The sequence below is a fragment of the Struthio camelus genome, chromosome 14, assembly GCF_040807025.1.
Source record: "Struthio camelus isolate bStrCam1 chromosome 14, bStrCam1.hap1, whole genome shotgun sequence".
NCBI lineage: Eukaryota > Metazoa > Chordata > Aves > Struthioniformes > Struthionidae > Struthio > Struthio camelus.
Window position 1 is genome coordinate 23,674,801 of NC_090955.1, and position 22,096 is coordinate 23,696,896.

The 22,096-nt window shown below is 40.5% G+C and overlaps 1 protein-coding gene across 1 annotated transcript; it reads right to left on the bottom strand.

Annotated features, from left to right (window-relative positions):
• Window positions 1-2,272: 2,272 nt before the first annotated feature.
• Window positions 2,273-20,813, bottom strand: RFT1 (RFT1 homolog). Its single transcript, XM_068907249.1, has 13 exons — window positions 20,677-20,813; window positions 20,504-20,589; window positions 19,725-19,841; window positions 17,634-17,823; window positions 16,921-17,022; window positions 15,869-16,003; window positions 14,628-14,706; window positions 13,625-13,675; window positions 12,076-12,206; window positions 10,677-10,821; window positions 8,428-8,533; window positions 6,004-6,253; window positions 2,273-5,063 (listed from the first exon to the last, which is right to left on the bottom strand). The coding sequence occupies exons 1-13, from the start codon at window positions 20,737-20,739 to the stop codon at window positions 4,899-4,901; spliced, it is 1,620 nt and encodes a 539-aa protein (XP_068763350.1). The 5' UTR covers window positions 20,740-20,813; the 3' UTR covers window positions 2,273-4,898.
• Window positions 20,814-22,096: the final 1,283 nt, after the last annotated feature.

Sequence of the window (22,096 nt, forward strand, 5' to 3'; positions counted from 1 at the left end):
GAAGACAGCGTGCACTGTGCTTAACAAATGAGAGCAGAGAATATAGGAACCACAATTTGTACCCTGGTAGTGGTGAAAAAAGGGTTTTTAATATACGAATTGATATGCAAAATAACTTGATTCTTGTATTTGAAAGAAATAGAATTATCCCCAACATCCCTTCCTCAAATTTACAGCATTAATGCTACCTTCCTAAACTTACATGATTTTGAAATTTGGTAAACTGTGATAAATTTCTTAAGCAATGTAACAGGCATTCAGCTGCCTGAAATCAGGCTGCACAAACTAGAGGAGTTGGAGATGACTAGACAAAGCTATCGGTAAGGAGTTTGTGGAATTACAAGCTCTAAGACACAGCAGATACCAAGAACTTTGCCAAAGGAAAACACACAAGTCAGGAGCTTTTTACTTTCACAGTATGGACTCGCAAAGCAATTCTCCAGTTGTGCACTTTATCTTAATCCTGCACTACAGGGTGTTCTTGTACTTCCCTCTGAAACATCTGACCCTGGGAGTTTCAGAGATGGGACATAAGAACGTGTCTTGTAAATTCCAAGATTACTCCAATTCTCAAATCAGTCCTGAACAAAAAAAAAGCAGCTAGGTTCTCAAGAATCTCAAATCCCTAAATTCTTTGATTAAAGAAAATGCCCTTCCTCAATCCAGAGGACGCAGTCTCCCTAACACCCGCTCCTTCCCCACCTTTTACCTTGAACAACAGAGCACAGATCCAGAGAGCAGCTTTCATGTCTGCAATCAGTTGGCCTGGAACAAAGAATAAATCTTGCACAGACGAAACTTCCAATTCAGTAATACAATTCATTGGAGAGTTTTCACCACACTCATTTGCTGCCCAACTTTATTGCTGTTTTAATTCCCCTGGCACCATCTCCCAGTATTACCGTGAGGCAGGAACAACCGCTTATGCCCGAGTTCATTAACGATGCTACTTAAATACTTCAATCAGCCTTTCTGTTGTGGTTGCTGCATTACTTCAACCTGTACTTTTGAGATAATAATCAAGAGTTCTGCATTTACAGAAAACAAATTCCCGGAACAGCCTTCTGAAATTCTCCCCAAGCATCTGACTTCAGAAACTAGCCAGGTCAACTACAAGCCAGACTGAAACTGCTTCTGCAAGCCAGTGCTGCTTCCCATTTATTAGCTGACTTTATCCAAAGTAGGTGATAAAAAGCAGATTAGAACACACACTATAAAACCAAAATAGCTGAACTGCATTAAGTATGCTGTGGCCATTACTCCAACACAATTAAAAGAAGGGTCCGTACGTATTATCGACTGTTAAGTTCTGAACTGAAAGTCAACTTCTCATATTCAATCTAAAGTAGTTTTAACATGTTCCAGTGAACTGAGTGGATCAGGACTCACGGGAAGGATTTTGATCCCTGGCACCACAGGCAGATAGATAGGAAAGCTATTCAAGCCTGCCTCTCACCGGTTCAAAAGCCTCTTAACCATTACAGGATTTCACACATTACTAACAAAGAATAAGCTTACATGAGGTTTCGAACTAAAAGTAGCAGAGACAAGTAAGACCGTTCTGTATAGGTAAAACATTTTTGACACAGGAAAAAACAACAAAAAAATAGTTTAATATTTGGCGAGTACCTAACTGTCCATCTATATTGCCTATTGCAGTGTAATTTAGCTGACAAACTTTATTAAGTATCAAGCTTAGTCTTGGCCATTTAAACGCTATCTACCAGAATAACATTGTTTAAAAAACAAACAAAAAGAGCCCAAAGTCATTCCAACCCATCCAAGCACCAATTTTGACAAAAGGAAAGAGGAAAAGTAGCTATACAGATGCCACTTCTTACCAAACATTACAGCAAATTTTCTCTTTGCGTTTGTTAGGAAACTGTACGCACATTTCCAGGCTGGTCGATTAATTTATTTGTAAAACAGTCTAGAAAATCCAACCAAATTTGAGCTTCAGCTGTACCAAATAATACTCCCACAAGCCTGTAACTGGAAGACAAAGACAAAATATAAAGGAGATAAACTTCATTTAATGTTATCCTATTAGATAGCCATTGTATTTCATAATTGCTTGAATGTCACTCCTTAAGTTTAACTAAACACGTCATATAATATATGACATTATAGCTCTTTCCTCCCAAGAGGAGCAACGTAACCCTCTTTTGACTTAAGCTAAAGGATTTCAGAGAAAAACTACCAAATAGCTTCACGAAATTTACAGACAAGCACCCCATTGTTGCCTTCAACAGACAGAACCATAAACACAAAGGAGATTTGGTCAAGTTTAATTGCAACTCTCTCCCAGAGTTTGACAGCAGTTGCTTCGTATAAATAAGGTAATTAACAGCTTTCACATTAAGGATCACATAGATAAATGAGAAACCAGAAGACGCTTCACAGGTCCGCATTTCCTGCTCCTCCCTCTTGCAGTTTCCTGCTACGTAAAAAAAACCCACCACCACACACACACTTCTTACAGCCCAAATTCAAAAGAGAAACGTATCCCTAACTTGCAAATAAGCAATAATTAAGCCACCTCAAACGTCTTCCCGATTAACAAGAAACTCCATTTCCACTTGTCGAGACGCAAGGGAAGTTTATAAGCCTTTCCAGTATGAAGTCAAACTGCTATATGCTTCCTAAATACTATAGTATAAACTAATTCCCCTTTAAGTGCGTACACAGCATTTACTTTAAACGAGATTCATCAGGCTAGAAAGACCACTATCTGAACAACGAGATCCCACCATTGCTTATTTAGGACAACACTAAAGCAGCAGAAATATCATCACTGTACAACGGGGAACACAAGACTAGACAAGGCAGCACGAATTCAAGATCATTTTGTATGAAAACTTCAGAACACATTAACTGGTTGGCTACACAAAAATTTCTCATCCCAGGAAACAGATCCAATTCACTTGACAGATTGAGACGTTCCCACATTAAGAACCCCCACGTCACAGAGAAAAAGAAAAAACAGTGCCTGAAAATAATGCTTACGTGCAACTCGCTGGTGTTTTTAAACTATGATTTAAGAGGTAAACATAAAGTGACTCTATGCATTGACAGTTCATAACAAAAAAAACTCGCCCTCTGCAATCTATAGAATTGTACTTCATAAACTCCATACCTGACAGAGGCAAGAAAAAAGCTGCAAGACAGTTCAAAAGAAAAAAACATTTTAAAGGCAAAAAAAATTACCAAATTCACGTAACAGTACAGAATGCTGTCCAGTTTATTTTATTTAGACAGATTTCATAACAATTTCCGAAGAATTAACAAATTTTCATCCACCACCTTCCAGCAAGGCACAAGCAGTAATACCTTCCTTTTCCTCTCACCTTCATGTTTTGGCTTTTCTAGGCTAAACTCTCTCAATCACCAAATTTTCATTTAAAATACCTCTGGCAATATCCTTTAAATATTAGAGTTCAGAAAATGTTCATATTTCTAACAGTGCCGAGTTGGATACAGTGGTACCAGAAAGCATTTCTCTCTGCGAACAACGGTTACTAAGGTGAACTCCACAATGCCATTACAGTGAAATATCCTTTAAACTCCTCCATAGTCCTCAGTTAGCTATGTAATTAAACTAAAATCTTCAGACTGCACGTCTTTGAGCACAACGTTTTCCATCACTTGTCATTCTTGGCCCAAACACTGCAAAATGGAACACCGATTATTAAAACCCGACATTCGTACATTCCAAAACTGCCAAATTCAGCTCTTCGATAAGCATCAGAACATGCCTCTTAGTAAAACACAGAGCAGCAGTCCACTATCTTGTTTTATAGCTTTTGTTGCATGTCGAAATTTTTCAACAATTAAAAAATACAAAAGGTTAAGACTGAGCAAACAAAGGCACAAGAGAAAAATCTAGTTGAAACAAAAAGCAGCGTTTTCTGTCTGGTAACAAAAGTCTCAATACGCATATGCACAAATGCTAGAAAGAAGTCTTATTAAACATACTATGTATTTGTTTCAGTAGACAAGCAAAAGTCATTTTGAGACAAGAATTTATTCATGCTGGCATTTAAAATTTCAGATAAATAAAAAACCAATGGAGTAGAAGTCACAAGATTTTTGATTAACTCAGCCTTCCAGAACTTCAGCTTCAGTGTGACCATACTTACCAGTGCCTTTTGAAAAACTCAGCTCCAAAACCCATCATATTTATTATTTATTTGAGGCCGCACAGCGTTTTTGACAATCACTACCCTCAAAAATGAGGGCTATGTGGAATGAAATAAATAATCTTGCATAGTTAGCGTGGACACAGTGTGTTCTGTTAACTTACTTGTAGATGCCAGAAGCTTTCTGTACACTGCAAGACACTGCAAGACACTGATGATTCAATTTCTCTGCACTCAACTCTACGTTCTAGTTCAACTGCAGTTATAGCGTTACTGGTCCTTGCTCTAGAGTTACCTTCTTCAGCATTTTTCATGTCGGACCATTTCCTTTCCAACCAGTTAGACAGCCCAACTTTGAGGGCATTCTTAATTACATCTTAATTAAGATGTAAGGCATGCAAATGCCTTCATCCACATGTGCCCTATTGGTACGAACAGGAGCTCCCCACATGAAGTCTGTCAAATAGGTTATGTCAGAAGGATACATCCCGGCTATTCACCACCAAAGAGTACATCGAGGCTGTTTGAAGAAAAGCTTAGAAAAGAATGATGCACAAAGATGAAATTACTCAGCGCTCTGGGTGCACCGATTGGTTTAGATGAGGAAACAATATTCAGTTGGCAACAATTTGCATTTCAGCTCCAGTACCAATGGTTTAAAGAAATTCATGTGGAAACCTTTTTCTGTACATATTTTATGTGGAAAAATATAGCCCTTCACTGCAAGCATGTACAAGAACTGTGCTGCACAGGAGCATTTTAGGTTCCTTTCTTCATGTACCGCGAGAGGAACTGGCTTCTGACAAAGTGGACGAGCTTGGTCTCTGTGCAGAACACAGTAACGATGGTTGCTGTGAAGCACAGAGCTCCAACACCGATATGGATCAGCCTTGCCATCCAACCCTTATTGCAGCAGAAGAATATCTACAACAAAGGAAAGAAGCAATTGTAGAGAAACTAGTCAGCACAAGGTGGATACACCATCTCCATAACAAAAAGTCCAACGCTGCTCTTGACCATGCTATCATCATCATCAAGGTGAGCGCTATAAGCGGGTGCTAGAAAGACTTGCCACATGCATTGATCCTACAATAAAAGTTATCTTTAGTAGTCACAGTACTTGTTTTGCCATAAAAAGAATTTCTGTCAAACAGCAAAAAAATAAGCATTCAGTATATACCCGATACATGTGGAAGTTACTATCATTGGCCATGTATTTATATGCTGATACACTGGGAAAACTCTCCGGGTCCACATAAGTGCCATTTTGCAGCAACGCATTAGACTAAATTCTAACAAAAATCCCATTGGAAATCTTCCATTCCAAGATATACAGCTCTCCTCTCTAAGGCATAATGGATTTAAATCTGTCAAGTTTCTGGCACGCTGAAACACTATAGTCTCTGTAATAATCAGCCTGCCCAAATACAATCCAGTAAAACAGATGCAATAAACGTGTCTATGGCAATTCTGGTTTCTGTTTTGGTCTCCCCCACTACTTTATTTTTTTAATGGCAGTTCCTTTGTTCTACTGCAAGATCTCAAATATCACTAAAAATTGAGGAGAGGAATTCATCTACAGACAGTAGAAAAATTCTAAGTTTTACTTCACTTGCCAGATACACCTTCCTAGGTGGCAGAGATAACTACGTTTTAGGTGGAGACACACACGCGGTGAGGTTCAATATATCACATGTATTCATTTAATCTCTTAACAGATACAAGCAGCCTTGCAAGCCTGTAATGAAAGGCTTCCAGCCTCTGACATAAGCTTTTTTTGATAATTTAATTTCACTGGGAGTGGAAACGCAAATCATCTGACACTAACTTTTACAGTGAAAGCAAACCTGACAAAGACACTTACCTCTGAGAAAACAGTAATTACTCCACTCATGATATACACAAGTACAAGAAGCGGTGAGGGCAGCAAGCCTGCCAAAGGCCTGTAAGTGCTTTCTCTGAAGTAATCATAGATATAGTGGATGCTGTGAGCTATTCGAATCCCCATATTAAAGCAGTTGGCAAGGATAAAGCCTACGCTGCCATGCCAGTGGGTCAAGAAATAAGAGATGCACAGGAATGTGAAGGACAAGGCCAGCATGACAAAGTTATACCTAGGGAAAAGAAGAAAATATAAATAACATACTCAGTTATAATACTTGTTTACTAAATATATACTTGAAAATAAAAAGAGGAATGGACAAAATATCTTATCCTTTCCAACGGAAGTAAAGACAAACCTGAGAACTGAGACATTAATAAAAAATTTTGTTGGAAGAGTGGGAAAAAAATCTCAGAAATAAAACCAAGCACTACCATTATACGAGGGAAATTCTGCTTCCTTAGCTAACTCTGCACTCGCATCTAGAAGTCCAATTTAGAAATTTTGAAATTTTGAACTTTTTTTGGTGCGTTATGTTAGGTAGCTATTAAAGAAAAACAATGCTCAAAAATAAGGTGACACCACTTTATGCAGTTTCTGCTCTAAACAGTGGCTTTGAAGACAAGTTCACACATTAAGAGGGTGATGAAAGTAGGCCTCGTCAATTTAAAAAAGGTACTTCTTTGCCTGTGCAAAACAGCTCTTTGAAATTAATTTTAAAACGGTCTTGTAATGGACAGCTCCTAGAGAACTGAAAAGGCCTGATGGTAGCATCGGAGGAGGGGCCACTGGACTTAAAAAATCATAAGAATAATAATAATCCGTAAACCAAGATGACCTAGAATCACATAGTAATTCAGGCTGGAAGGTATCTCAGAAAGTCATCTAGCCCAGCCTCCTGCTTCAAGTAGATAAATCACCGAAATTAAATCCGCTTACTCAAATCAGATTTTGCTTGTTTGTCTTGATTTGTTTTGCTTGATAGGGTACCAATAACATCTTAATTGCTATCTGGGAAACCAGAGAAGTTAACCATTTTTCATATCTTACAGTTATGCCCAAAGCACCCGGACTAGGAAATTAAAGGAGGATGCATTAGACTTGTAAGGCAAATGCTGTGTTTTCCTGAAATCTGATGGACCTTTCTTATACCACTAGTAATGAGCACTGCAGTTCAAACACTGTACTGCGCCATACTTCTAATGCTTACCCCTCCTGACGCCTAGCAGTGGAATTAGTTGAAAATTTGACGTCTCCAAAAGACATCTGGAATTTCCAAAAAGGAGGCTAGACAAATTCTCTGATGCATTTTGAGCTAACCTTCTGCTTCAGTGCGCGCTTTCTTTTGAAAAATCTAATCATAGGATCAAAAACATTTCTGAAGTTTCAGTTAATTACGGTTCAATTAAATTGCCAAAATTAACATGGACCCAAGGCTTGAGAAAATTCATCCCTGTAAAGTTTGATCGAGTATCACCAAATACAATGAAGGCTTCAGTCAAGAGATTACATTTTAAAATATTACTTTCATTTGTTTGTTTTGTTCTTTGCCATGTCTAAGAACATGAAAAAGAACAAAAAAAAAAACTTTTATCACAGAAAGAATCAATTTTCTCATTGGCACATAAAGAACTTCTAATGTTAGGGGGACTAACGCTCCTAAATTTACCAAAACGCTACATGAATGAAACTGGTCAAAAAGACCAGTTAGAGATAATGAAAAGTATACTTCAGTTAATTTTTCTTCCCCAAACACATAAAGTTTGAAAGCCTTCCATAAAACGAGCATCAATGCATGCTGAGAACCACCACCATCACCACCTTCAAGACTAAAAATAGAATTAAGACAGAATAGGTAATGCTATATAGCATTTATAATAAATAAAAAAGAGCAGGTTTTTTTGGTTTTTTGTTTTTTTTTTTAAATAAAGTAAAGCAAGACTGAGTAGATCTTCACAGCTGTTAAGTCCTCGCCTACAGGGTGCAGAACTAAAAGATTTTGTTCTCAATTTCATTCATCATGAAGAGAACACGAAGGAATCTTAAGCATTAAGAAACAATCAACCTCCTCTTTTCAACAAAAAAAGCTAGGTACAGATGTAGGATATAGTCAGGGAAAAAGGGACAGCAAAAAAAAAAAAAGAGAGAGAAAAGCTATGGTTTAGGTCATTCAGCAGAACAATTGCCATGCATTGTTTCTGAAATTGCACATGCAAATAAAACAAAACATTTTAATAGTTATGAGATTTGAATGATAATTTTCAATGATTATCTGCTTTAAAACTTTAAGTTAGTTTCCAAACACATGTTCAGCGTAGAACAATTGTTCTCTGTTTAGACACTGAACGCCAAGTGAATCCTATAAAGATTAACTACGGGAATATTCTAGTGCCTTCTATTACCTACCTGTCTACCTCCTCTTTGCACATTAAAGCAAACGTAAAACATTCTGTTACTCCATTGACAGCAAGAAATAGGACATATAAAGAATAACATTGGAGGAGACTTGGACCTAAAAACCAAAACAAAAAAAGCAGAAGACATTAACATGATAAATGCACTGTTACATCTATTACAGAACTAGACTGTTTTTACATTCATTGCTACTAAGAGATAAAAGTTGTAATGTTATTACCGATGGTAATAGAAACTTAAGCTTATCTGAACAAGCATCAAGTCTATCTCTCTCTGCAGGAAAATCAAGGGACTAAATAAGGCAAAATAAAAACATAAAACCAGACACACACGAGAGTAGTCGTTATTATAATAGCGGAATACGTCTCCACGTATTAGCGACAAGACAGTTCAAAACAACAGACAGAAGCATTGAAAACCTTCTTGGTTATGCAGCCACACAATTTTACTTTAGATCACCACACAAACCAAGCATCAGCTTTCAAATAACATGCTAGAGCCTAAAGCCTGATGTTACAAGCAGAAACATCTAAATGCTTAACATTTAAAAGTAAAAAAAATTCTCCTGGAGTTAGAGTAACTCGAATGATCTTAACAATGAATAAAGTAATTGCAATTTATTTTAATACCCGTTAAGCAGCTTCTCAAGGACATTGTTTGATGGTACAGAGCTCTGTCATACGTGACTGTCTTCAACACAACATTACGTCAAACAATGCTTGCATCTTCCCTGTAACCTTCTCAATTAAAATATATGTGAAATGAAAAACACAAGCCCAACTAGAAGTCTCCCACAACAGGACAGACAGTCTCCAGACAGAAACACACCACCAAAGTTGGTCCTGCAAAGGAGCCACTAGTTCTTCACCCAGGATGGAAGGAACCAAGCCAGTATAAGGGGTTCAGCTACAGAACAAATTTCCACTCGAGAAGACAAAAAGCTTCCGTGAAGAAAAGCTATAGTAGGAAGACTGAGTTTTCCAACAGGAGTCGTTTGTCCATTGACCAACTACCATTGGAACAGAAACACGTAGGGAAGACAGACTGAGAAAACCCCAGGCTGCAGTTTGTGCGTCAATGCTTCAGGAAGAAGGAATCAACCTCTACTTTTCCACCTGCGAATCCTAGGTGGCCTACAAACTGCTTCTCTGGATAGATTTGTAAATCTTACACCCCTTAAAACGCAAAACTCTAGGGAGATTGTTACCATTATATATTTCAGCAGTATGAGAAGTTTTATCTTTTCTACGCTAGAAGTATGGATTTTTTGGTTGTGAGCTGTACTTCAACAGTTTTGACATTACGGAGTAGTCAAATACATACAATCCTTTAAATGTGTTCTTTTTCCAAAAACGAAAAATTTCAGAAAGGTAGAGCCCCAAACTCAACCACAGCTCATTGAGCTCATTGAGAGCTCTTCAGCCTATTGAAATATAAGAGAACTATGTACTCAAAGACACTATTACAAAGGGATTAGCTCTGCATTCAGACAAGCGAAATCACCGATTTCAACAGCAGTTTCACGGAAACAAATTTCTGCAAGCACCAACACAGGTCATGAAAGCAGGTTATCATTAAAAAGCTACATTTGTTCTAATGAACTGCAGGTACACACACATGCAAGTCCACGTTAACAGTTTTTCTCCAACATTTATCCATCTGCTTAAACAATCCTGTTGCCCGCACAATTCAATTTTAACCCGTACAGTCCACACAAAGTAGTCTTGTGAGGGATGCTCCATTAACCATCTTATTAGAGTTACACAGCAATGCTCAGCTCCAATTTTAACTAGCAAAAAAACCCAAGATTATTAAGAGTCAAGTACAACAGACAGTGTACAGAAGTGGAACGGAGGCACCTTGCAGCCACGCAATCGTTATTATATTATACCACATGACCAAGAGCAAGTGCTCCGGAACCCAAGACGTGACAATACCATTTCTTTATCCTTCCTTGTCAGCAAACCTGCAGATGCCATTAATACTGCTGCTTAGCAACCTTACATATTCCAAGTTTGTGCGCACAGGACAAAGAAATGAAACAATTTAGCCAAAACAAAGCCAGGTAATAACAGAGCGTATAGTTTGGTTCCGCAGTAGGACTCAGTATTTTAAGCTCCTTTTCACCTGAGAAGACCTTGCTCAGACAGACAGAATGGCTGATTTACCCAAGAATTCATTACTGCTGCAGCTTCCCCTTTAGAAAGGATTGCTACTTTGCCAGCTCTATAAATCTTTACCTGTTCCAGAACTGAGCATTGAGCCTCCATAAATATCCAGAGCCAGCTGAGAATAGGCATAGCCGAAAACTGTGATGGTAAGGCCAATCAGAAGGACAAGTTTCAACAGCAATTCTAACACACTTGCAGCCATAGCAACATCATCCTGAAAAAAACTGTATTCAGTTACATGAATCAGAAACAACCTAAGAGTTATTTTCACACAGAAAAGCTGCTTTGGGGGGGGGGGGGGGAGGGAAATCAGTTTTTGCATGCTGTAGAGAAGCATCAAAACTATCCTTTGGTATTAAATTAGCGATAAAGCTGTCTTAACTTCCAAAAATTTGTATATACCGATTGTTCTGTTCTACAGCTTTCTCATTCAAAACTCTATGCAAATATCAGCCATCAGTACGTCTGCTCCAGGAGCTGGGCAGAACACGTTGCTCTATCCCTGTCAGAAAGTCAGTAAATTGCAAAGAAAAGCACTCCACTTGCCTAAGGCCACAGTCTGAGCTAGCAGGAGAGTCAGGTTTTTACTGCCACACAGGACTACAGGATTTGCCACATCAGAACAAGTAACCTGCCAGCTCTTCTGCCCTGTTACCGGAAGCAGCTGACACTAGATACCGTGTGAAAACTCTTAAGTCATTTTGCCAGGTATGCAACATTGCATACAGAGCTTACTACATATGCCTCCCTTACCCCACCAATGACCTAAAGCATGGGATTTGTTTAACTGCGCGCTACTGTGCATGCATGCTCTAGGATTACTACAAAAAAATTATCCTAGTATAGTACGAGAAAAAAGCCCAGGTTGAGTTTCACGCTTGATCAAGTATTTCTTACTAGAGCATGCATGAATGCTCCACAGAACAAACCCCTTGCTCTTATATTACTTACCATAAATGACTGTTATTCCATACAAATTCAAAAGCTCAAGTAAAAGGCACTCCAACTCTCTTCTTTCCAAAATTCATTCTTTAGAAGCATTATGGTTTAACACCAACAAGTTATACTCGTAAGTCAAGTATATTCAAATCACATTCATTTGTTAGAAACAGCATGTTCTCACAGCATAATCCACAATATGATTGCCTAAGCACATCTGCAAATGCACTGTACACAAGGGCTCGCATCATACTATTTAAAGCAGATGATGTTAACATCAGCTAGAATATAACGCAGTATTATGCCACTGCATACCTTAATTTCTATTTTACTAGAATTTTACCTATCGTCTTTCTGTCTGGTCCAGCCTCGCTTCCCCATTTTTGTTGTTCATTTTCGCTTCAAGCTTTTGTTTTCAACTTTAACAGGCTTTATCCTCAAAAATTTAAACACGCAGTCAGTCAGTCTCACTCCTGTGACGCAAAAAGCAAGCTACATTTGACAATGAATTAATCTTAAACATACATACCTGTTTCTGGTGCTTTACGTTCTTCCCTCTTTCCAATACTTTAGCAAAAAAGACATAAAAACTCTCTTCGATAGGCAAAAATATAAACCTGGCCACCAGTGAACCAAGATTATTTATGATATCATATACACCTTTAAAAACAAAAGACACCAACAATCTTTAAGTTAAGAACCAGTTTAACTCTAAATCTTTAGCAATGCCATGTATTCTAATTTAACATATCCACTGAACAAAGAAAACAAGTGGGCCTTAGCGTCACCTAGAAGCGGTATACGCTAAACCTTCTGATCAGTGACAGCAACCACAGCCTGAAAATACAGGGTTTGCTCACAGACACGTGGCAGAGCCAGAGCCAGAGCATCAACTAACGAGATGTGAATCTAGTAACAGCATCAAAATACACTTAGAATTCTTACTATATCAGAAGTTAAAAAAAAAATCCTGAAAAACAAGAATCTGTTAACTGAATAGGAACAGGAACGTAAAGATTTTACTAAATACAGGACAAGAGAAAAACATCCATCTTTAAATACAAGGTGGTTCGTTCTTTTTACTTTCACTGAGGTGGAAGAGCAATCCTATACAACGTTTTACTGGTACTTCCATCCTCTGTAAGATACCGAGCACTGCTCCAAACCTCCCAAGACATCTGTGCAGATTACTACAATACAATCACTCCCAGCTTATGAAGTTAGGCATAAGGATAAACATTTTACATGGTCACCGTAGAATACCACCATATTGCCAGGCTTGGAACCTGTTTCACAATGTTTCGAGAATGCAATCATTTCTGCCCTCAGTCTTTTGGAGGCCCTTTGAGTAAGGGGCAGCTCAACTGTTCCTCAGGGAAGGAGGATGGTAAGTGCCTGCAGTTACTGGGAGCAAGCATCTACACTCCACCAGTATTTACAGGGGAACGTAGCATTGTCAAAAATGAAGAGCAGTCTGAACTAGCCACAAAACTTCAAAGAGCGGGCCTGCAATTAGGGCCTATTTTCAAGCCCCAGGCTGTAAGACCCGAGATGCTACCAACTCAGTCATCTGCATTGCTGCTGCCATATGTCACTGCATCATCACAATGCACTCTTTCACAGAATGGAACTCAGTCTGAGATGCAACGCTATGAACAATGCAAAACATTCTTAGAAAATTTTAACAATGCTGTAACGACAGCTAAACAAGATTCAAAAAGAAAGAAAACAGCAAGAAAACAAATAAAATTGCAAAAAAAAGGAAGGCAAATACAACTGTAACGCATCAGATACTACTAGACCCCTACTAATGAAGATAAAACACACACATGGTTTCTCATACCCAATTGGAAAGTTTTGTTCCAGAGAAAAAGAAAACTAAAACTGAGCACCTTAACTTAAATTCTCTTCTATACCCATTTATCAGTCATTCTCTGACATGTACCTCAAAGTCAAAGGCTTTGAAATCTTCCCAGATTTCCAAGCTAATTTTTAAATTCTGTAAATTATTTTCAGAATTAACTGAAAAACAGGCACTTGGTAACTGTGCCACTATTCCACAATACCACTGCACTTACCCTGATCTCCAAAATTTAACACATTCAAAAAAGTCATCACATATCGTTCACCTGCAAGTTGAAAACACAGACATTAATAGCAAGCATGGAATGTAGTCTCTAAACCCTTCCCAAGATTTATTCAGATATTTCCAGTGCTAAGGATTCAAGAGACAAAGTCAAACAGGACAGCAGCTAGTTCAGAACACCCTCAACAGCACCATCCAGGTTGGTAACGTCCGCTGGTGGCAATTTCTCTGAAAGTCAGCCTCCCAACAGCTTTCTCAGCCTCCAAGACAACTATGTAACTAGTATATTATTCATTAGCATCAGTTCATCTTTAAAGATTTGTCTTGTCAGTGAAGAAAAACGTTACCAGCTCATAATACAATATGCTCAGGGACAGTGGGAGCAAGGGGTTAAAAATAAATTTAAGGTCAAAACGTCATTTAAAATACATTTACTATCTAAGAAAGCTGTGTAAAAGTTTCATAAATACGTTCATCGATCAAGTATTACCTTGACATAATGTTAAAGAATATAAAAATTATCTTCTGGTTTGGGGACAAGTTTGTTTTTCAGTTTTTTTTTAAGTTTGTTTTCTTCTCCACACAGAGCACAGAATAGGCTAGCATTAGCTAACCACAGTGGTGCCCCACCACAGCAGGCCGAATAGCCTGTCTCCTCCTCACGGAAGCCTACCCAGCTGTACATAATTACAGCTTATCTGTATACATGCAGTATGTCCAATGAGTTCCAAAAGCATCAAACACATTGAATCAATTGAAGCATGTACGCGTAGCAGGTGCCTACCTCCTTACCGCTTCTGAGGAAGGGGCGGCCAAAAGTTGGCTGCTGTTGCCACAGCAATTTACCACCCAGCTTTTGGTCTCCTCCCAATCCCCTTCCTTCCTAAGGGTTCCTTGCACACAGGCAAAAGGCAGGCTGCAGGCTCCAGTTCCAATCTCAGCAACCCCCTCCTTGCCCTGACCCTTCTCCATCACACCTATCTATTAAGCCTCACCTTCTGTCAAAATCTGTTTCAAGAAAGACTGTTTGAAGAAGCTCCAAGTCAACCGTGCCTCTTTCCAGTTAACGAAAGTCTGCAGAAAAGTAGTACTGAAATATAATAAACATGACTGAAACTACTAAATAGAATTACAAAATAGGAAGACAGTGCATTACTCCAGGCCAGCTCTAGCCACTGGGTATAAATTAGCAGCTATGACATTGTGGATTTTCCTCATGACTAATCTAAAACATCACTAAATTCAAGCACAAACTTCACTCCGATTTGGCCAAGTAACTTTTTCCTTTGGTAAAAGTTACTATTGGTGCAGATAGCTAAAGGACCTGAAGAAGTTTTCCAAAGAAAAGATAAGATTGCTCAAGTGCAAAGTAAGGGGGCGGGGGGGGGGGGGGGGGGGGGGGAGTTTGTTCATCAGCCCAGTACAACTCTGACCCTCATTGTAGACAAATTTCTTACCACTCTTCAAACTCTCCCAGCAAGTCTAACAACCTATAACAACCCCAATCCATACATTTTCAAAAGGTCTTCTTCCCTCACTGTGGCTTTTCATTTCTTCCCTTGCCTAATTTCCTCTTGAGAGTACACAGTAGATATCCAAGTGTCTGCAGGGCACTGTGCACTACGGTGTTTATTTTGTGGAAAACAGTAAGTACCAAAATTCACGGTAGAATGGTTCTGGACTCTCTCCTGCCTCCAGTGCAGTAATACCTGGCTAATCCCCTTCACACTACAGATGTTCCACCTTCAGCTTACACTCTGTGTGAAGATACTAAAAGGTATGTCAGTCAACAACCCCATAACAACAAGAAGGTCAAGTATCATTACGTTTTTCTGACAAGGCTTTTAAATGTTTGACACAAATTGAGCAGTGACGGCACAGCAATTTGTCAGGCTACAGGGATGTATTCACCAGGAGAAAAAGAGCGGAAAAGAAGAGAGGATGGCAGCCTTCCCCCTTGCGCTGCCCATTGCGGCAGGGACTGGAAGGTATTCAAAGGAGGAGTAGTCCCCCGCTCGTGCAAGCATCCCATTCCCTTGGCGCTGCACTCAGCCCAGATATAAAAGATGTTACTAACATCAGAATTGTCATGTAATGGTTTACTCTCAACTAGCCATTTCTTTCATAGTTCAGAGAGAGCCTCAAGAATCACACTTTAACTCCAGTGCCTCAGGCTAATTTTCAAAACTTTCCCCAAGAAAGACTGTAAAACTAAGAAATAAACCGTGTGACCTACCTCATCTTCTACCAAGCTGGGTAAAAGAGCTTTCATTCTAGCAACTGGAAATGACTTCTTTGTTGCTTCAGGAGACCCCAGAAATATCACAAAATAAATTACATAGCACATGACCAGAACGCTGGCATATAAAAGCTGGAAAGAGAGCAAAGGAGAGAAGAAAGAGATGACCAGTGATACAAAATTAACTTAAAAAGGCAGAATTACGTAACAGAAAGCCAAATTCAGAAAGAAGAGGTTATTTTAAATAGTTCTTACCCCTGTCAAATGCTAGGCTAAAGACATGAATTTAAGAAATAAGAGAGAAAAAAACAAAACAAGAACACAAGAATACCGTTGATGTTGCTATTTTAATCAATAATTCAGCATCATTATTGGCCCTTCACCAGCTATTTTTATGCTCTATCCAGTATTTTCAAAGTTATTGTATGTTCAGTCCAATTATAAAGCAATTATTCATTTGGGTGGGGGTTGAAGGAAATTGCCAGAGCAACTACTGTCTACACAGGCTATATACCACAGCCAGCACGGGATAGGTGATCTGATAATGCACATGCCACATCTACTTTTCAGGAGTCAGTTTATTCATTCTCTATTGTAGCAAAGAAAAAGTCTTAACCTAAGTCAATCAGATGCGAGAGGCACTTGTTACCTTCCAATTATCACCTTCTACGCAGCAGAACCTCAAGTCAAATATTAAACTAATACTGAAGCCAGCTGATGAGCAGGCTCCTCAAGCATTAGGATGTGTAAGTGATTTAGAAAAGAAGTGAAAATAAAGCTTACATAGAATAACATAGCCTTATTTGCAGAACGTGTCCTCATACACAGAACACACTGCTTCCTTATACCTCCGTTCAGCTGATCTAGGTCAAAGTGCAAGTCAATAATGAGTATCAGCATAACGAGACTTGCATCTTAAACCTCAGAAGAGGTGAGATAAAACGTTCCTATGTTATTTAAGCAGGCTAAATGCCAAAAGCAACAGAAAATTAAAAAAAAAAATCAGATAAATCAAGCATTTACAGAAAAAGAGAACATAAGAAACTTACCTGTGCCAAGGAAAAAATGTAGAGGCCCCACTGAGGATAAAGAATTACTAAAATTACTGTCAAAAAACATTTTGACAACACTGAAAAGCTTTCAGCAATTACCTTTAAGAGAAAGAAAATAGAGAAAGTTTATTTTCTGACAACTTAACCACATATAGAAACTTAAAACATATTTCACACACAAAATATATATAGAAAGAACGTAAGATTTTTCAAAGTCAGTAGGACCTTATTGCAAAGTTTTCCTTCTGCTAAATTGGTCATCTTAGATTGCAATTACTCTGTAAATCTTCAGTTCTTGTGTTTCACAATGCCTCCATTGTACTTTCCCAGTTCCTTGTACGGGATACAAGGGAGAAAATTTTGCTCAAGACAATCATGTTCTTAATTGCTGCATTTCACAATTTAATACCCACAACCAACTGAAATGCAAAATTACAGAAGCTGTATGCCTCTCCCTCCAATTAAAACTCATGATTATATATTCAATGATCAGCAAGATGATAGTCTCTAAATAAACTAACTTCCTTGCTTTAACAGTTACGCATTCATATGTCACAAGTTAGTTATACAGTATTAAACTTACCACGTTTTAACGTGCTTGCACATACAAAGATGTAGTCTGGGAATCTGGTTTTTGCATTAACTTTTCGTTATCTCTTCAACAGAAAAAGAGAGGGTTTTTTTCCATATACTTAGCCTGCTTTACTAACCTTAAGTCTTACGAATAAATGAGCTTGTGCTAAAACCCAGAACGGTTCTCCCAGAAGCTCAATAACTGCAGAAAAACCAAATGCCACTACGCCAGCCTGATAATGAGGAACCACAGCAGGATCAGGCACTTCAAGCAACTGTAGCCAGACTGAGCCCAAGAAAATAGACCAGAAAACACCAAGAGGAACTCTAGAAAGGTAACATAAAAGCAATCCATTAAAAAAAAAAAAAAAAAGAGTATTAGATTAAAATTTCACATACTGCCATATTAAAAAAAATTAAAAATATGCTCTGCAGAACTCACTTCTATTGCAACTACACTAAGAACGCTTTGAGTTTTGCTGGGTTTTTTTCTTTCTTTTTTTTTTTCCCCTAGTAATGGACATCTTTACACATTCCTTTCTGAGACACAGATGAGAAAACATTGTTATGACTTGTCTGTTTCCTTCCACAAGGATCTACTATAAGGTCAGCTATCCACATTTCTTATTTTCCGGGCCTGAACAATTCTGGTCCCATATCAGCCTGTAGAAATACATAAATGTCTTAGTTCTGTGTTTTTTAATAGGGTTATATGATTTCCAGGGACTGGACAGACAAGCTTCGGGGAAGCTTGGTGTAACAGCTAACAAAGTCACCACTCCAACTGCTAGTCTCACACTTGCAGAGATCACTGCTTCTTCAGAGAGGGACAGCAGAGTTAGCAGAAGAAAATGCATGCCTGCACATCAGGTATGCCAGTTCACGTTGCTGTAACATAGCTCAAAGCCACTTCGATTAGTGATTGCAGCTAAGAAGCCAAGCTGTGCACAAGAGCGCAGCCGTGCATTACCTTCTGTTGACACTGCTTCAGGAACGCAAAGCCTCTGGCATAGCGCAGAAAGTTTTACACCATTGCATCAGGATTTATCTGACCGTCCCATTATCAGACCCCTAAGATATCTGACACATTCACGTCCTTCAAGAAAGTTAATCTTCATTTTAAGTTACGCTTCACTAGGAGAAAAGAACAAATAGCACACAGTCATTGCTAACTATCATTTAATGCCCAATTGAAAGGCATTCAAATAGCAGAAAAATGAAGGTTGCTTAAAAAATAAAATAAAGTACAGCAAAGAGAACGTATCTGTTTAAAGTAACTAATCCACGTCTCAACTGAACTAACAGCAGCTATCCCTGAATGGGACAATCCCTCTTCCTTATCCCTGGATGCAGATGACCACATACAGCCCCCCAAGGCTGGCTCAGACCTAATAACTGCAGTTCCAGGGAAAGCCAGTTGGATAATCCAGCGGAAAACTACTCTTTTCTTGCAGAGTTAGTTTTCCACCATGTCATCCAGGTGAACTGACTCCCCCACCTGTCACTGCACAGCTGCTAGAAACAGCACAGAGGAAGTAGCAGGGATGCGCATCCAGCAACAAACCAGCCATAAAATCAGTTTAGCGGCAATGAACGCGCAGTTAGACTCTCTAGCTGCAGCTTCACGTATACTTTAAGACACCCGCTTTTCTAGACAAAAACCGTAGAGCTTTCGAAAGAAGTAGTCCTACTTATTCCCTGTTGTTCAATTTCATCCTCACTTCTTCCAACCCTACAGAAACAATTATGCTGCTGTGCCATCAAACTGAATCAGGGCTCAGACTCTGACAAAACCGGTTGTGAAAAAAGAAAAGCCTAGCTCAGACTAGTTCTCCAACTCCATTCAAATGCACCTTCACAAATTCCTATGGAGTAGTAAAGTCTAAGACTAAGCAAGCAAAGAAAAAGAAAGGACAACAAGTTTTGGGCAACAAGTTCTCCCCTTTGACATCTACAGCATAAATGAAAAACCAGCCCAAAGTGACAAAACTAACGGTTCCTGGTAGTGCCTTCCGCAATAGGCAGGCCCGCTTACTCCGAAGAAAAAATGAAGTCCATAAATAGGAAAAACAGCTGACTGCTTCCACTGTATCAGTCCTGAAAATATGATAGAGGCTACTAAGCGGCTCAATTCTGAAATAATTGCCTCACTAAATACTTGTTTTCATTTTGGTTTCATTTCTCAGACAAAAACCAGGAGTAAATACAAGTTTTTAAAGGTCTCTTACGTTAGCCACAGTAGATTAATTGTTTTAGTCCAGTCCCGCTTTGTACTTCCACTCAAACAAGCTCTGCGAAACGCCTCCCTGGCCAGGAAGAGAACTGTTGAGTAAAGCAGCGTTAGCCTAAAGAAGCCAAAAAAAAAAAAAAAGTGAGAGAAATGATTCCTTCATATACCGTTTCGGGATTCGTTGGCAGCATCACAGACCGATTGAGGTAGGAAAGGACCTTCAGAGACCCTCTAGGGCCAAAACTGCTTCCGCAGTGCGATTACGGACAAAATCCTCTCACGTAACGCTGCGTGACACACAGATCTTAAATCGAGAAGCACGAAAAGGAAACGTTGCCGCGCCACGGGGATACAAGGTAAACCATCGCCTTCTCCTAAACGCCAGGGAGAGTTACTAGAAGTGACAACAAACAGCAGAAACACTTCCAGCACGCCACAGGGCGGTAGCGCAGCTGTAGGGTTAGCAGCAGCAGCATGTAACGCAACGCTGCCCAGCTTCCCCCGCCGCAAGCCCAGGCCTTAACGTTAAAACAGGCTCAGCAGCGCCTCAGCAAGGTCCGAGGCAAACAAAAACCCCCCCACAACCCCGGAAGCGCTGGAAGAGCAAACGCCAGGAGACACCTAACGGTGAATCACACGGCGAGCGCTGCCGGCAACGCCTCCCGCACGGGCCCCGAGCGCCGCGGCCCCCGCCGCCCACGCGTGGCTGCGGCCGCGCACGGCCGCTCCGCAAAGCTGCCGCCGGGCCGGGCCGCAGGCCGCCCGCTCGGCCCCCACCTCACGTTGACAACGCCGATGAGCTCTTTGGAGAGGTAGCGGAGGGTGAAGGCGTTGAGGCCGAAGCTGACGGCCCGGAACAGCACCTGCCGAGAGAGACACAGGCAAGCGGGCTGCGGCGCCCCCCGCCTGGCCAGCGCGGGCCGGGCGGCCCGCCCCGCTCCGCCCCGCACCTGCAGCAAGGCGCTGGAGGAGGCCAGCCGCGCCGCCTGGCTGAGCACGTCCTGCGAGGCCATGAGCCGCCGCCATGAGCCGCTCCGCACCCCGCCGGCAGCGCCGCCGCCGCCGTCGCGCCGCGATCCCGTCAGGCGAGGCGGGGCCCGAGCGGCGCCGCCCAGGAGGCCGCTCCGGCGGGGGGTCCGGCCGGGTTTCCCGACGGCGGCTGGACAGCCGAAAGCAGAGGTGGCGCCCGGCCGCCTCACTGCAGCCCGCACGCCGGGCTCCTGCGTCCTCACATCCACCGGGCCGCCGGTTCCGTTAAACGCCAAACGGCGGAGACAATTCAGTTGCAGTCTGCTTGAATCCACTCACACACCGCCTTGAAGCGTCTAGAACAAAGACCTTTCTGTTGACGTGAGCCGGAACACCTCTTGCGGGCTCTTTCCGGCTACTACCTCAGCGGCCATCCATGAAGAGACTGGAGCTTCCTCTGGGCCGCAGCGCTCCCCTGCCTCAGGGCAGCACTGTTCTTCTCAGCTGAACTAAAACTTTCCATGTCTAATAGCAGATGTTAAAAAGCTTTCAGAGGCAAAAAAAAATATGATCAGACACCTACTTGATTTCAGCTCCTTAATGACAGAATAGGAACAGCCACAGTCGACCAAGTAAAACTCCTGCAAACAAGACAGTCTCTAGCAATTCTGCCTTCTGCCAGCATCAAGTTCCCTTCCCCGAGATGTTACACTCGCCACTTCAGCTCTTCAGAGTCAAGGGGTTTTTTTTTAAAGACACTTTTCTTTGGTCATTTTTGCTGATAACACCGGTAACATTCTTTAAATCATCCGGAAGTGATATATAAGTGTGGGTACATGGAGCAGAAGAACATACCCTACGAATACTTTTCAAGGCAGTACTAATATAGTTAACAGCTACCTCTTGAATCTTATACTTCAAAACACTTAACAGCTTATTATCCCATTTTAAAGATGCTGAAACAGCCACAGGAAGAACAAACAGATTTGTGTTAGGTCAGGTATTAGACCAATGGCCAAGACAGGAACCGATCTCGGAGATTTCGAGTTACACAAGACTGTTCTAGCTACTAGGAAACACTGCCTCCTCCCGCCTTCTTTTTTAAGCGGCTTTCTACACAGTTCTCAAATGCAAAAGACAATTAAGAGGGGTGTGATAACTTAGGCTCCGGGTCCTTTCTTAGTGACAACAATGGTGCCAGTTGATGTCCAAAGGACTTGTTATGGCTTCTGCATTGGTGGTAAACTATAGGATTTGAACTTATCTATTAAAATCCATCACAAGTTAGCAAAGGAAAAGACAGGTGCCGCTGAGGAACATCAAGCACGTACCATTTATCAATACTGTGGGAAGGATACATGCGGTATTTAGGTTTCCACATCTGTACACATACCTATTTTT